This window comes from Narcine bancroftii, chromosome 7 (genome assembly GCF_036971445.1).
Source record: "Narcine bancroftii isolate sNarBan1 chromosome 7, sNarBan1.hap1, whole genome shotgun sequence".
NCBI lineage: Eukaryota > Metazoa > Chordata > Chondrichthyes > Torpediniformes > Narcinidae > Narcine > Narcine bancroftii.
Window position 1 is genome coordinate 147,256,041 of NC_091475.1, and position 14,857 is coordinate 147,270,897.

The 14,857-nt window shown below is 42.4% G+C and overlaps 1 protein-coding gene across 1 annotated transcript in view; it reads left to right on the forward strand.

Annotated features, from left to right (window-relative positions):
* The window catches only part of LOC138739184 (short transient receptor potential channel 6-like), a 100,208-nt gene that overhangs the window by 23,474 nt on the left and 61,877 nt on the right, over window positions 1-14,857 (forward strand). The window contains exon 2 of the mRNA XM_069890743.1: window positions 3,247-4,009. Coding sequence (XP_069746844.1) covers window positions 3,247-4,009 — 763 coding nt within the window. The remainder of the gene's footprint in view (window positions 1-3,246; window positions 4,010-14,857) is intronic.

Here is a 14,857-nt window from a genome sequence, read left to right on the forward strand (position 1 = left end):
ATCTAAAGCATGGATTAAATGGTTGAGGTGATTGTTTGATACTGAATGCTTCACCATGTATGTTAGAGCCATTGCCACATTGACCATAAATGCAGGGATGATGGATCTGACAAACTGTCAGGTGATTAATAATCTCATACCCTTGGATGTGCACATTTTAGTAATCCCATTTAAATTCCTTTCTGGATTTATTTTGCAAAAAATCAAATCTGTGATGGGGTGGGGTGATGTAAGGAACTATTCATGTGTTTGGTTGAAACCCTAGATCAGGACTGAGGAAGATGGCCTTTATCCCTTTATTTTGAGGAGGGAGGGAATAATAAGTAGAAGGTAGATTGAGGAGGGCTGAGTGATAATGGGCTGTTAGTGGGGGTGGGGGAGAAGTGGAACTCAAAGCCTACAAGTACTGGCATTTGATAAGTGAGGAAATTGATAATGTGAACTATTATGGGAGACATGGACAGATGGACCAGTTAGGAAAGGGCATCTGGTGGGTAATAGGTGGATAGACCCAGGAGTGGAAGGGGCAATGGGGGATCTGGATAGAGAATAGGCAAAAAGGAATTTTTAAAAAATGTCAGGATCAGAGGTAAAATGGAAAGAAGAGAGAGACAGGGTAACACAGGAAGGAAGAGTTATCTGAAATTGGAAAACAAATCCATATTAAAACCATTGTGTTGTAGATTACCCAGGCAGAATATGAGGTGGTGTTCTTCTGTTTGCATTACGCCTCAACCTGTCAGTGGTGAAGGCCAAGGATCGACAAGTCACTGTCAAAATGGGATAAATCACTTAATGATATGCAATTAGAAGCTCAGAATAGCCACTGTGGACAAAATGCAGGTGCTGTGCCATCCCCTCATTCCTGACACCTGGCATGTCCATAAATGCAGTAAATGAAACACCTATTAATACTTTTCTAAAATGTTATTTATAACATGGTAGAAGCCATTTCTGGTCATTGAAACCAATGCCGCCCAATTTCATCAAATTAACCTTCAGCCACATTTGGTTTTTGGAGGGTGGTAAGAAACTGGAGCTCTCTGGGTGGGGGGGAACACATGCAGGTCACAGGGAGAACCTATAAACTCCTTATGGACATGGCAGATTCGAATCTGGGTCGCTGATGTTGTAATTTCTTTGGCTTGGCTTCGCGGATGAAGATTTATGGAGGGGTAATGTCCACGTCAGCTGCAGGCTCGTTTGTGGATGACAAGTCCGATGCGGGACAGGCAGACACGGTTGCAGCGGTTGCAAGGGAAAATTGGTTGATTGGGGTTGGGTGTTGGGTTTTTCCTCCTTTGTCTTTTGTCAGTGAGGTGGGCTCTGCGGTCTTCTTCAAAGGAGGTTGCTGCCCGCCGAACTGTGAGGCACCAAGATGCACGGTTTGAGGCGATATCAGCCCACTGGCGGTGGTCAATGTGGCAGGCACCAAGAGATTTCTTTAGGTAGTCCTTGTACCTCTTCTTTGGTGCACCTCTGTCACAGTGGCCAGTGGAGAGCTCGCCATATAACACAATCTTGGGAAGGCGATGGTCCTCCATTCTGGAGACGTGACCTACCCAGCGCAGTTGGATCTTCAGCAGCGTGGATTCGATGCTGTCGGCCTCTGCCATCTCGAGTACTTCGATGTTGGAGATGAAGTCGCTCCAATGAATGTTGAGGATGGAGCGGAGACAACGCTGGTGAAAGCGTTCTAGGAGCCGTAGGTGATTCCGGTAGAGGACCCATGATTCGGAGCCGAACAGGAGTGTGGGTATGACAACGGCTCTGTATACGCTAATCTTTGTGAGAAGACTACACAAAATAGTCTGGAAAAACAACCAACTGATGTTGTAATAGCATCACACTAACCACTCCACCCTAGTTCCCATAATTCCTCCCTCAACCTAAACAGAAAAAATGATAACGACAAATGAAACAAAGATTTATATGCACAATTTGTTACATTTGTGCTTTTCAATGTGGTCTCCTCTATATTTGTGAAACCAAGTGGAGGCTGGTGCCCAGATTGTAGTGCATTTGGTATGCAAAATAAATATGACACTTTTCTGATCTCCAAGATGAACTCCAATCATTATTTTCTCTTGGTTCTTTGGGCTCATCTATCTCAGTTAGCAACACTTTGTCGAATATGGGTAATTATGTTATGTCAGTGGCATATGGTTCATTTAATTTTTCCTACCTTACTGGTTCATTTCAATGCTTTCTGCACTGGACCTGATGCTTTGTGATTTCTTCCTTTTTGTTGTTTAGGATTGAATGATACTTCCTTGTCCTTATTGAAAGATCCAAGTAGCAGATATAGGAAATGGGTTGATAGCTATCTAGCCTATTTTGTAATATTGCATGAAGTCAAATTTAATTCCCAAATGTGAATTCTAATCTGAAGGAATATTAATTGTGTTTACACAACTGAATTGAGAAATTATTAATCTCGACCTTAAGCATGGATTGAGGTGATTGTTTGATACTGAATGCTTCACCATGTATGCTAGAGCCATCATCACATTGACCACAAATGCAGGGATGATGGATCTGACAAACTGTCAGGTGATTAATAATCTTGTACCCTTGGATGTGCGCCCTTCAGTAATCCCATTTAAATTCCTTTCTGGATTTATTTTGGAAAAAAATCAAATGTGGTATGGGGTGGACATCTGTCCATGTCTCCCATAATAGTTCCCATTATCACTTTCCTTACTTATCAAATGCCAGTACGTGTAGGCCTACTACCTTTGAATTTGGGTGAAACCTTCACTCTCCTTAATTCTGTCTTTCAATTTGAACACATTAGTCAATGTGCTCTCTGGTCTCTGACTATAGTCACACACTACTGGCACACAAGGCAGCCAATTATCACAAAACTAAAACTTTCAATGAGATGTTCTTATTTGGTGATATTGGTACTGAGCTTGGGCAATTGGTTAACATGGAAAATGCCCAAATTTAGCTTTAATTTTCAACGGTTTCTCACTGTCACTGTCATTTTTAGGTTACGTCATTATTTTTTAAATTATTATTGGTAATTGTGGAGCTGATAATATGAAGTTGGTGTTAATTTAGAGCTGTCATTCTGATAATTGCTCATGAGAATGTTGACATCTCTTTTGTATTAATGTTTTTTTTTAGAAATATCAGTTTATTGTGGAGTTTAGCATTTTTTTAATGATTTGACGATGTTGAGAGAACATGCAGAAATCATCCTTCTGCTCCAACTGATGTTTATCCCTTTGTATTTGGCAGTCATTTCATTGAGGAGCGGCCACGATGGCAGACATTTCAGAAAGGAAGAAGACAGGCTTTCCGTGGTCCAGCCTATATGTTTAATGACAGGTCCACAAACCTAACGTCAGAAGAAGAAAAATTTCTGGATGCAGCAGAATATGGCAATGTTCCTGTGGTCAGAAGGATGCTTGAGGAATCTGAGATGCTCAATGTGAATTGTGTTGATTACATGGGTCAGAATGCATTGCAGTTGGCTGTAGCAAATGAACATTTGGAGGTCATTGAGCTTCTGCTGAAAGTTGACAATCTGTCTCGTGTTGGAGATGGATTATTATTGGCCATCAGCAAGGGATATGTGAGAATAGTGGAGGCCATCTTGAATCATCGACTATTTGCTTCTAAACATTCACTGGCTGTGAGCCCAGAGCAATGTCAACCAGAGTACAATGATTTTTATGCCTATGATGAAGATGGAACCAGGTTTTCCCACGATGTCACTCCAATTATCCTGGCAGCGCACTGCCAAGATTATGAAATTGTTCATATCCTATTGAGGCGGGGAGCTCGTATTAACCGGCCACATGATTATTTTTGCAAGTGTAAAGTGTGCACTGAGAATCAACTGAATGACTCCTTCAGCCACTCCAGATCAAGGATAAATGCCTACAGAGGCTTAGCAAGTCCTGCCTACTTGTCACTCTCCAGTGAGGACCCAGTGCTTACAGCTCTGGAGCTCAGTAATGAGCTTGGTATACTAGCTAACATTGAGAAGGAGTTTAAGGTGAGTGAAAGTTTTAAAGGAGTAATTTTCTGCTATTGGCATTAACTAAATATTGGAGAGGCCTGAACAATATAACCAATTAGAATTGTAATTTGTGCAGTTTGTAATATTGCCTTCTGGCCCAGATCATGAGTGTCCTCGTTTGCTCATAGATCAATTAACTTTAACCTTAGCTTTTTTTTATGTTTAAAGGGGAAACAAATAACACTTCCCTTCTTTGCCTGGGTGGACCTACTCTGCAGCTTCTCTGCATACAATACACAGGACTCAGCTTTTCGGGCTCCTTCCATTACACTTTTGCACTTAAACTTACTTCCAATGCATCTTTGTTTAGTCCGAACACTCCTCTTGTTATATGGGACATGGGGTCCTTGAGCAGCAAGCATGGAAGGGCTCATCATCCAAGACCTTATCCATCATGGCTTACATGGATTCACACACATATCTAAAGCTCTGTGAGGAGCAATATGCATAAGATTAAGCTTTATCATGAAAGTTGGCACTGAGATCTGTATCTCCTGTGACTTCCAATTAAACCACCACATGTGTCAACCCTCAGGATATTCCACTCACATTGTACAAGTCTGAAATGTATCCAGTGGCAAGCACGTGGGCATAGACATGCCTGTGTTTTTCAGTGGGTACTCGGAAAAGTCCATTTTCCATAATGTGTTCTGGAGCACCCTGAAATCTTCCTCCACAACATTGATGACTACCCATTTTAAACATATTGTGCTTATTTCTGACACCACTTTTCCTTTTTTTTTGGAATTTGTATCCATCTTTGAGACAAACTATTTGCTGACATTTACTAAACTCATTGACTCCCACAGCTACCTAGACTATAATTCCTCCAATCCTATCTCTTGGAAAGATGCCGCCCCTTTCACTCAATTTCTCTGTGTCTGCCGCATCTGTCTTTGAAATGTTCTCCTATTTCAGGAAATGTAGTTTCCCCTTTACTGTGGTTAATGGAACCTTCACTTACATTTCCTTCATCTCCCAAATCTTTTCTCTTTCCACCTTCAGACAGAGCATGGGCAGAGTTTTCTTGGTCCTCATCTTTGACCCTACCAACTTCTCCATCCCACTCACCACCCTTTGTCATTTCTGCCAGCTGCAACAGATCACATAGCCAGTTAAATCTTTTCCTTCCAACTTCTTTCGGTGACTCCATGGTCAGCTCATCCTTGCCCTTCCACCCCTCCCTGTACTCTGGGACTTACCCTAGCAACTATAGGAGTATACCGCTCTATTTACAATATCTATCTACAATCTGAAGGAAGAGGTTGAGTAAACACAAGGATCTTGCAGCATTTCTGACAGCATAGGCTCTTACAACTCAGAGAGAGTAGGTAAGTTTCAGACCCAGCAGAGTGTTCTCAATCAAGCTTCTGCCAATACAACACTGGCTCTCCCCTTGGGCTTACTTAAGAGTCTTTCTGTGGATCTCTCTTTTGATGATCTTCTCTAAGAGCTGACTGTTCCTGACAATAAATGTGGGTGCACACTCTCTCCCTCTCTGTCAGCCATTCCCCACACAGAGACTTTGTTTGCAGATTGAACGAGTGTGCCTATGATGGACAGATACCTTTAAGAGCTGCATCCTATGGTGACAGCTGCACTGGTAAGTGACTACTTTCAGGAATTACAGTTTTGTGCAGTGAACCAGGGAAACTATGCCTTTTCACAGGAAAACCTGACAAATCGATTATGCTGGTACAGTACTTTAGAAAACAGCATGAACTTGCTACATTACTGTTTTAACACTTCTGAATAAAAGCAAAAGTATTTTTATAATCTTAGCATCCTCACAGCTCATTTTTATCAGCTAAATTTGCATCAGCATCAAATTAGGTTGTTACTTTAGGTTTTTAATCTATTGTTTATACAAATTGTCAACAGCCAAATGCCCTCTTTATCTGCTAATAATCATAAGGAAATAGGTCATCTGGCCTATTTCAAGCTTTGCTCTACTATTTAGTAAGATCATGGCAGATCTGTCCATGGACTCATCTCCACTTACCTGTTTCTCCTGTTCCCCCACACCTTGATGAAGGGCTGAAGCCCAAAACGTTGGTGAAGCATCTTCACCTTTGCTACATAAAGGCACTGTTTGATCTGCTGAGTTTCTCCAGCATTTGTGTGTTTTTCCACTTATGTATCCGTTCCCCTTAACCCTTCATTCTCCAAATCTACAAAAATATATTTAACTCTGTCTTAAATGTATGTAATCAGACAGCCTCTATTTGCTTTTTTTAGGAAAGAATTCCACCACTACTCTGTGAAAAGCAGTTCCTCTTCATCTCTGTCCTGGATCGAGTCAGCTGAAACTTGAGACTATGTCCCTTTGTTTTAGCTTTACCTATCTGAAGAAACAACTTTCTTGTCTCCTCTATCTTGTCTATCCCTTTCATAATTTATGTTTTTATAAAATCTTACTCATTCGTTTGAATTCCAGTGAGTATAGCATCAGGAGACTCAATCTCTCCTCAGCGGCTAACCACCTCATCTCCTCTGCAGCACCTCCAAAGCCAGTATATAATTTCTCAAGCAAGGAGACCAGAACTGTACATGGTGGTCTCTCCAGTACCCAGTACTGCTGCAGCAGAATTCCCCTCCTCCTAAATTCTATCCCTTCAGCAATGAAGGCCAACATTTCATTTGCCATCCTGGTTACCTGTTGCACCTGCAAACCAACCTTTTGTGATTCACACACAAGAACTCTCAGGCCTCTTAGTTTTTAAAAATTGTGCTCTTCTATTTTTCCTTCCAAATAAAAATACTTTCAAAATCTCAAATGTAATTTATCAAACACATTTTTCTCTTCAAAATAAAACATTTCTTCTTTCTAGTATAATCTTCAAAGTCCCCTGTGACCATATCCTTCCTGATCTATTGCAGAATTCTTTTGGTTGTTGACATAATTGCAACTGGTTTTTAGTTCGCTCTTTTGTCTCTAGCTCCTTTTAAATTTAAGTTCATTGGTCATAAGATACCTGGTATATTGATAAGAGTTCATCTGCAAACGTAGACCAACAGGCTTACATCTCAGATTACATACAGCAGTGCAAAGTGTAGAATTACAATGAAAATAAAAAGCCACATGTATGGTGGACACAGAAACAATTTACTATTGTTCAAAAGTCATGCAATAATGATGCAATTATTTTCAATGATTGATAAAATTCTATTTCACAGTACATACAAATATTGTGTTCAAAAATACAATTTCCCTTCAGGATAACACAAAGGTTGAGAAATTAAGCTGCTCATTGCATTTTCTTTCCGAATTGCAAATGGTGAATTACAGTGAAGACTATTGTGTATTTTTAGAGCAAGATGCAGCATTTAGTACTTTGTGCATTTTGTTAGTGGGTTTATTGAATGGTAACCAGAAATGCATAGATTGTATAGTTGTTATCTTTTATGATTTTGCAATATTGATTTGAGATGTCCCTTGCAAAACTGAGCCAATTTGGGTCCTGTGAAGCATGAAAGTCTGCAGACACACTGTGATTGGAGTAAAAATTCAGAAATGCTGAAGGAACTCAGTGGGTCTTGCAGCATCCATAGAAGGTAAAGAAATATAATTAACATTTTGGTCCTGAGCCCTTCTTCAAGGTTCATATCTTGAACAAGGGCTCAGGCCCAAAATGTTGATTTATATACCTTTACCTCGCGTGTGTGGTTTCTTTTATTGTAATAAAGAAACTTGGGTTGCTTTAAAACAACTATATTTTATTAGCTAAAGTACACAACCATGTGGAGGCAACCATCTTGAATCCAACCACAACAAACTACTCTCTGACTCTCTCTAGAAGTCAGGAGGATCACTAACACTCTGTCATAACACTGTGGATGCTGCAAGACTAATTTGGGTTCTGTCAAGGAACCTGATCCACAATGTTATTTGGAAACTGGAAGCAACCACTATGTTTTCCACTGTACCATATCCACCTCTCCACAAACTGTGTCGCTTAGAGCAACTTTCAATTGTTGGAGGCTTGTTGAGTACTGAGTTGATGTTGTGTAACAGCATTAACCTTGTCTAATAAGAAGCTCTAAAGAGGGAGCAGGAGGAGAAAGAAAAGAAGGGTGTTGAACAGAAGGTCCCATCCATAGAGGGCATCTGTAAGCAGTTCACAGGAGTAGATTTGGGACCAAGATGAAGAGGAAATGCTTTTCCCAGAGCAGTGAATCTGTGGAATTCTTGCCCAAAGAAGCAATAGAGGCAGTCTGATTACATACATTTAAGAAAGAGTTAAGTCTATTTTTTTGCAGAGTTGGAGAATGAAGGGTTAAGGGGAATGGACAGGTAAATGGAGATGAGTCCATGGACAGATCTGCCATGATCTTACTAAATAGTGGAGCAGGGTCGATGGGCCAGATGGCCTACTCCTATTTCTTGTTCTTATGACTACTAGCAGATAAAGAGGGCATTTGTGAACTCCCTCTAATTGGCAGTGAGATTGGAATTCTACTGAATACCCATTAACCTGCAAAGATGATAAAAGGTGTTTTGCCATTGGACAGGTCTCTTTTTTGAGTGTGCTGGATGTAGAGAATGTGTTCTGACCTCATAAGGGGTTTTTATGTTGCTTGTGTTACGAGCCCAGAAAACCCAAAAACCCAGCAGCAATAGATATTCACTAAGACAATAGTTACTGACACAAAAGTTGCTTTTAATTATCTTTAAACATGAAAACAGAATCACACTTTAACTTATCACTATTGACTAAACTAACCTAACTTAACCCCCTTCTAATTCTAAGTGCACGTGTATGTAATGTGTGTGTAAGTTCAGAAAAGTTCTTTGGTTCATAGTCCAATCTTACTTCTCATTCTTCCAAGTTCACTGGTTGCAGGCGATTCTTCTACCGTGCAAAGAATTTAACATTTATAAAGTTCACCAGGCTTTGGTGCTTGAAAGGTAAATGGTTACCACTCAGGAAGGTTCTTGGCAGTTTTCAGAGAGAGATTCGTTGTACGCTGACACCCACAACTGATCCCTTTTTTAATTAGCCACTTCAGAATCTTGCTGAAGAAAATTGCCCGCTCAGGGTTTTCCAGATGACAACCTCTTTCTTCCAGGTCATCACAGAGTTCCTTTTTGTTTCTCTTATATCAAGTGAAACATTAGAAAGCCAGTCCTCTTCTCTTGCATGAACCACAAGGGCTTTGACCAGGCTGAATCAAGCTTTCACAACCCATCTTCCAAATAGGGTTTTCCACAAGAGAAACCTTGTTTGACTCTCTCTGCTTGCAAAACCACATGATCCTCTTAGAACAGCAAGTTTTCCTCCAGACAATCTGTGGCTCCAACAAGCTCTTTCATCTGTTGCCTTTATGTAAACAACAATCTATTAGTGAAGTCTCTTGGGCACTCTCCAAAGCTTTGGCAAAGGCTGTTGGCCCCCCATGAGCAGAGCTCCAGTATTTTAAATAAGATCTGCTTTAAAGTGTTTGTATGTGACCTACATCAAAATTCCTGCCTCAATTTATTTCCCAAAAACATATCTATATTCTGTCACACTTGTTACATGGCATTTTGTAAATGCTGTTGGAAAAAGTGACAATGCAATATAAGGAGACATTCAGCAAAGATCTCCTGTAGCACTCTGGGGTCTCAGAGGATTAAAAGCCATATCAAATTATAAAGTAGTCTTTTGAGAGGGAGATACTATGACTGAAAGCTGAGAGACCCGATAAGCAGAATCAGGAGGTACAAGTAAAAGATGAAGTTCAAAGTGAAAGAATTTTCTTACCTGCTTCACTTTGTCCTGAAGAATACTGGAGCCAGATTCAGCAAACTAAAGGCTGAAAAGGATATGCTGCATCCAATGGATGCTGCAGGAGTGAAATGTTTCTTGGGACTCCTGAACTAGCCATTTAAGTTTCTACCTCATTTAAGTGACCCACCAGTGTTTCTAGAGCAGCATCAGGAAATGGGGCTTATACCCCACAGTGGCTGCCATCTCTTGCTGCAACATTCCCAGAGTTTAGTGCGACTTGCATAACCATTTACAGACATTCTCTTTGAGGGTTGTAATTGGTAGCTTGACTTAACGAGTACTTCCTACTTCAGACATCAGGCAATATGTAATAATGATAAAACTAGCAACAATGCAGTTTGCATTTGGTAAGTATTACAATGATGCTTGTAGGAAATTACCTATGAATGTGAACTTGCGGTGTGACATTCGTGGACCATCCAGTTCTGAATGAATCCTGTCCTCATTTATTAGTCCTATATAATTTTGATCCCAATATCTTTCACAGATAACCAAAGCACAGATAACCAATACTAAATTGCCACACCATTCCAATGTGCACGGAACAAGCTGAAAACACGTGTCATCTCCCTCACAGCTGAGTGACTCTACTCGATGCCCTCAACATCATCTTTCCTATAAGCTACTTATTTAGCCAGGTGCAGTGATCTTCACTGCTATTCGCTTTTATCAGTTTCTCTTGTCAAATTGTTTCTCGTAAATGGTTCAATGTTGCAGACTTCTTAATAACTGTTAATTTAGGTTTGGTCAACTTCTTGAATCTGTTCAGGTTGCTTTGCTTTAAAAGAGTTTCATTTACATTTAATCTAATGCTGAGCTGTACTGTTATTAGCCTGGCCATTTGCAGCTGCTTCATCAATGCTCTTCCCTCACTCTTGAGGTCAGATTTCTGACTTATTGTCAGAGTACATACATGACATCTCATACAACCCTGAGATTCCTTTTTGCTGTGGGCATGACAGAATTACCATTAATTAGTAGTGCAAAAAATAAACTGTACACAGCATAAATATGTAAACAAATAAAAGCACTGTTATGGCGGCACACATAATTGCAGCAGCAAACCGGCCCCGCTTGTCACGCATGGTCAGCGGAGTAGTCACAGCAAAGATGGCGGCATGAGTCCTTCTCTTCTGGTACAGACTGGAAGTACACATATGCGCTTACGTCAGCATGATGTGAGTTCCAGTACACGAGGATGGCCTTAAAAGGCTGTAGCGTGAACTTCAAAGTAAATCAGTTGTGCTTAATGAGCTCACAGCCTGCTGTCTCAGTAGTTTCTGTTGTGCTCGTACACAACCCACAACACTGGTGACCCCTACGAATCTCCATGTTCTGAAAACTTGGCACTTTGGACCCCACAGCTGTAGGCACTGTTGTGTTAAAGCTGCCCACATTCGAAAGCATGGTCCCAGATCAAGCAGATTACCTTGGATTCCACAAAATGCTTCTATGTCGTTAGTTCGCTGCACCAGGAAGTCACCTCACCAGTTGATGACCTCACCCAGGCACTGGCAGAGGAAGGTAAATACATGGGTCTAAAGAACCTCCTCATTAGCACTAATGGGCTTTCACGATGCAAAAGGGCTGCCAGGCTCCTTCACCTGGACGGCCTCGGGGACAGAACACTGTCTGCTCTCATGGACGAAATGCTCAGCCTGGCAGAGGGACACAAGCCCTCATGTTCTAGCAAGCATTCCTCGAGCATATGCCCAAAGACATTAAGCTGCTACTTGCTGACGTGGACTTCAGCGACCCACGTAAGGTGGGTCCAAACGTGAGCCTGCAGTAACAATCAACCACATTACAAGGCTGCTGCCCAAGTCGATGCCCAAGGCCAGCCCAACATATGAGCCAGAACCTCCCCACCCATGAATTGAGAAGCCTGACCCTGACCATCAACAGTGGGGAACAGGAGCATGTAGATTCTAGCCCGTCGAATGACTCGAAGACTTGTTGACTCAAGCCAAGGGTATTATTAGCAAAAGACTGGAGCGTAGTACATAGAGGTCGATCAATCCAGACTGTCCTGGGTCTGGTTAGGAGCAGCCCTTTATGACCTGCCAGTAGGTGGGGCTATGGCTCTCATATATTTATATACAAATATATACATTGGTGATAATATTCTGTACTATCACCCAGGTGTAACCAGCCGAGCTCATTTCAAAGAAAATCTAGGGCCAGCTGCTATTTGTAACCATGGTAGCTAGCCAGTCGAAAAGCCTACTCCACCTCTGGGACAAGATCTCAGGCCAAAGATTCCTCATGGACACGGGTGCAGAGATAAGTGTCATCCCCATAACTTTGCTTGAGACACGCAAAATACCTCATGGCCCAACCCTGCATGCAGCCAACAACACCGGTATTAAAACTTTTGGTAAAAGCTACATCCCTGTACATTTTGGCGAGACCTCTTTCAATGGGTCATTCACTTTGGCATCTCTGGACAAGCCACTTCTGGGACCAGATTTCTTGTGGGCACATCCCCTATTGGCAGACCTCCAGATAGTACCCCTTGGCACATCCAACAAGCCAGCCACCCAGCTCGCCTCGGTACATCCAATACAACAGTGAACGGTGTCCTGGAACAGTTCATAGACAACACTCAGAGGCCCTTTGCCTTTTTCAGCCATCACCTTCGAGCACCTGAACTGAAATACAATGTGTTTGACAGAGAGCTGCTAGTCCTCCACCTCTCCATCTGCCATTTCTGATACTTCATGGACGGGAGGTCTTTCACAGTCAATACAGACCACAAGCTGCTGACATTTGCCTTCTTCAAGTTCTCTGACCCATGAACTGCCTGCCAGCAGTAGCACTTATCTTGCATCTCGGAATTCACCACTTCAATCCACCACCTCTCAGGCAAAGAGAATGTTGTCTCTGATGCACTATTTAGGGCAGCTGATCATGCCCTGTGGCACGGCATCAGCTACCACAATATGGCTCAAGCCCAGCAGAATGATCCTGAGACCTACAGTTTCAGGACAGGACTGCGATCACAGGTCTGCAGCTCCAAGACGTCTCAGTGGAAACCAATGGTGCCACCTTACTCTGCGATGTCTCCACTGGCCAACTCCGACCAATTGTCCCCACCCAATGTCCTTGAATGGTTTTCGATATGCTACAAAGCTTTTCCCATCCCTCCATCCGAACGACGGTACGGATGATATCCTTCCACTTCATCTGGCACAGGCTGTGCAAGCAAGTTAGTGAATGGGTGAAAACCTGCTCACACTGCCAAATTGTGAAGGTCCAGCTGCACACCAAATCCTGCCTCCAACAGTGTGACGCACCGACTTGCAAGTTCCAGCATGTCTACTTTGACATAATAGGCCCTTTGGCAGTCTCTTGGGGGATTGTACTACCTGCACAGGATAGTGGACAGGTTTAGCCTGGTGCTGGAGGCCGTCCACTCCCCGGACACCACCACAGACAGTTGTGCCAGGGCTTTCCTCTCTGCCTCAGTCTCCCGCTTTGGAGTCCCAGCACACATAACTACTGACCCGGGGGCCCAATTCACTTCTGCCCTTTGTCTAAACTCATGGACACCCAGTTACACCACACCACTGCCTACCATCCCCAGCCCAACGGACTTGTCAAGCATTTTCATTGCCAACTTAAGTCTGCACTGATGGCAAGGCTGGAGAGGCCAAACTGGGTGGAGAAACTGCCATGGGTCCTCCTCGGTATCCGCACAGCACCAAAGGATGACTTCAAAACCTCTTCAGCAGAGTTGGTCTATGGTGAACCCCTAGCAGTCCTGGGCCAATTCCTCCTTTCACCACCAGGGCAGGACTCTGGCACCACCATCGTATTGGAACAACTGAGAGACAAATTAGGATCACTTGCACCACCACTGCCATCGTGACACTCCCACCCCCCTCACCCCTCTGCTTACCCCAGAGGTTTAGATACTCGCAACTATGTGTTTGTTCATAGGAGCGGACACAGGCTACCCCTCAAGGGTCTCTATGAGGCACCCTGAAAGATACTTCAGAGGAATGCCTCTACTTTCACTCTTTTAAAAAAAATATATTTTATAGTTTTGCATACAATATATAGAATCATATCCAAACAATACTTAATTATCAAAATAGAATAAAAAAATAAATGGTTGTACTGTACATAAAGGTGAGAAGAGAGAAAATAGTGGAAAAGAAAAAAAGAATACCGATATATGTGCAAAGCTACTGTGATAACTACGCCCCCCCCCCAAAAAAAAGGAAAGACAGGATATTAATAAAATAGTAGAATTAAACCAACATGATAAAGTTCAATCACTAAGATTAAATAGAAAAGTGGTGGTGGGTGCAGAAGAGAAACAATTAGATATCCAGACCTATAATATCTAAATATGGTTTCTGTAATTTTTAAGTATGTATCATACTCATTTCTAATATTACGTTACCTTTACTAAGGGAATCTACTTTCACTCTTGACATTGGGGGCAGAGAGAATCTTTTCACCCTGGACCACCTCAAACCAGCACACTTTGACTTGTCAGAGCTGGTAACTGTCCCACTGCCAACACGTAGGGGTTGGCCACCGAAGCAGAAGACCTCGCCCACGGTATGCAGTGAGACCACCAGCGCCGGTTTTGGGGGAGGGGAAATTGTGTGACGGCACACATAATTGCAATGGCAAACCGGCCCCGCTTGTTGCGTGCTGTCAGTGGGACAGTCGCAGGAAAGATGGCATCGTGGGTCCTTCTCTTCAAGTACAGACCAGAAGTATGTGCACACGCTTCTGTCAGCGTGATGTGAGTTCAGTACGCTGAACAGCCTTAAAAGGCTGCAGCATGAACTTTAAAGTAAATCAGTGGTGCTGAATGGCTCATAGCCTGCTGTTCCGGTTCTTTTTGCTGTACATTATAAAACAAATGTCAACAAACTAACTGCAATACAGAGAGAACAAGAAACAATCAATAAAGTGCACAAATAAGAGTTCTTAAATGAGTCTCTGATTGAGTTTGTCATTCAGGAGTCTGATGGTGGAGGGGTAGCAGCTGTTTCTGAACCTGTTTGAGTGAGACCGACACCTCTCTCCTGAT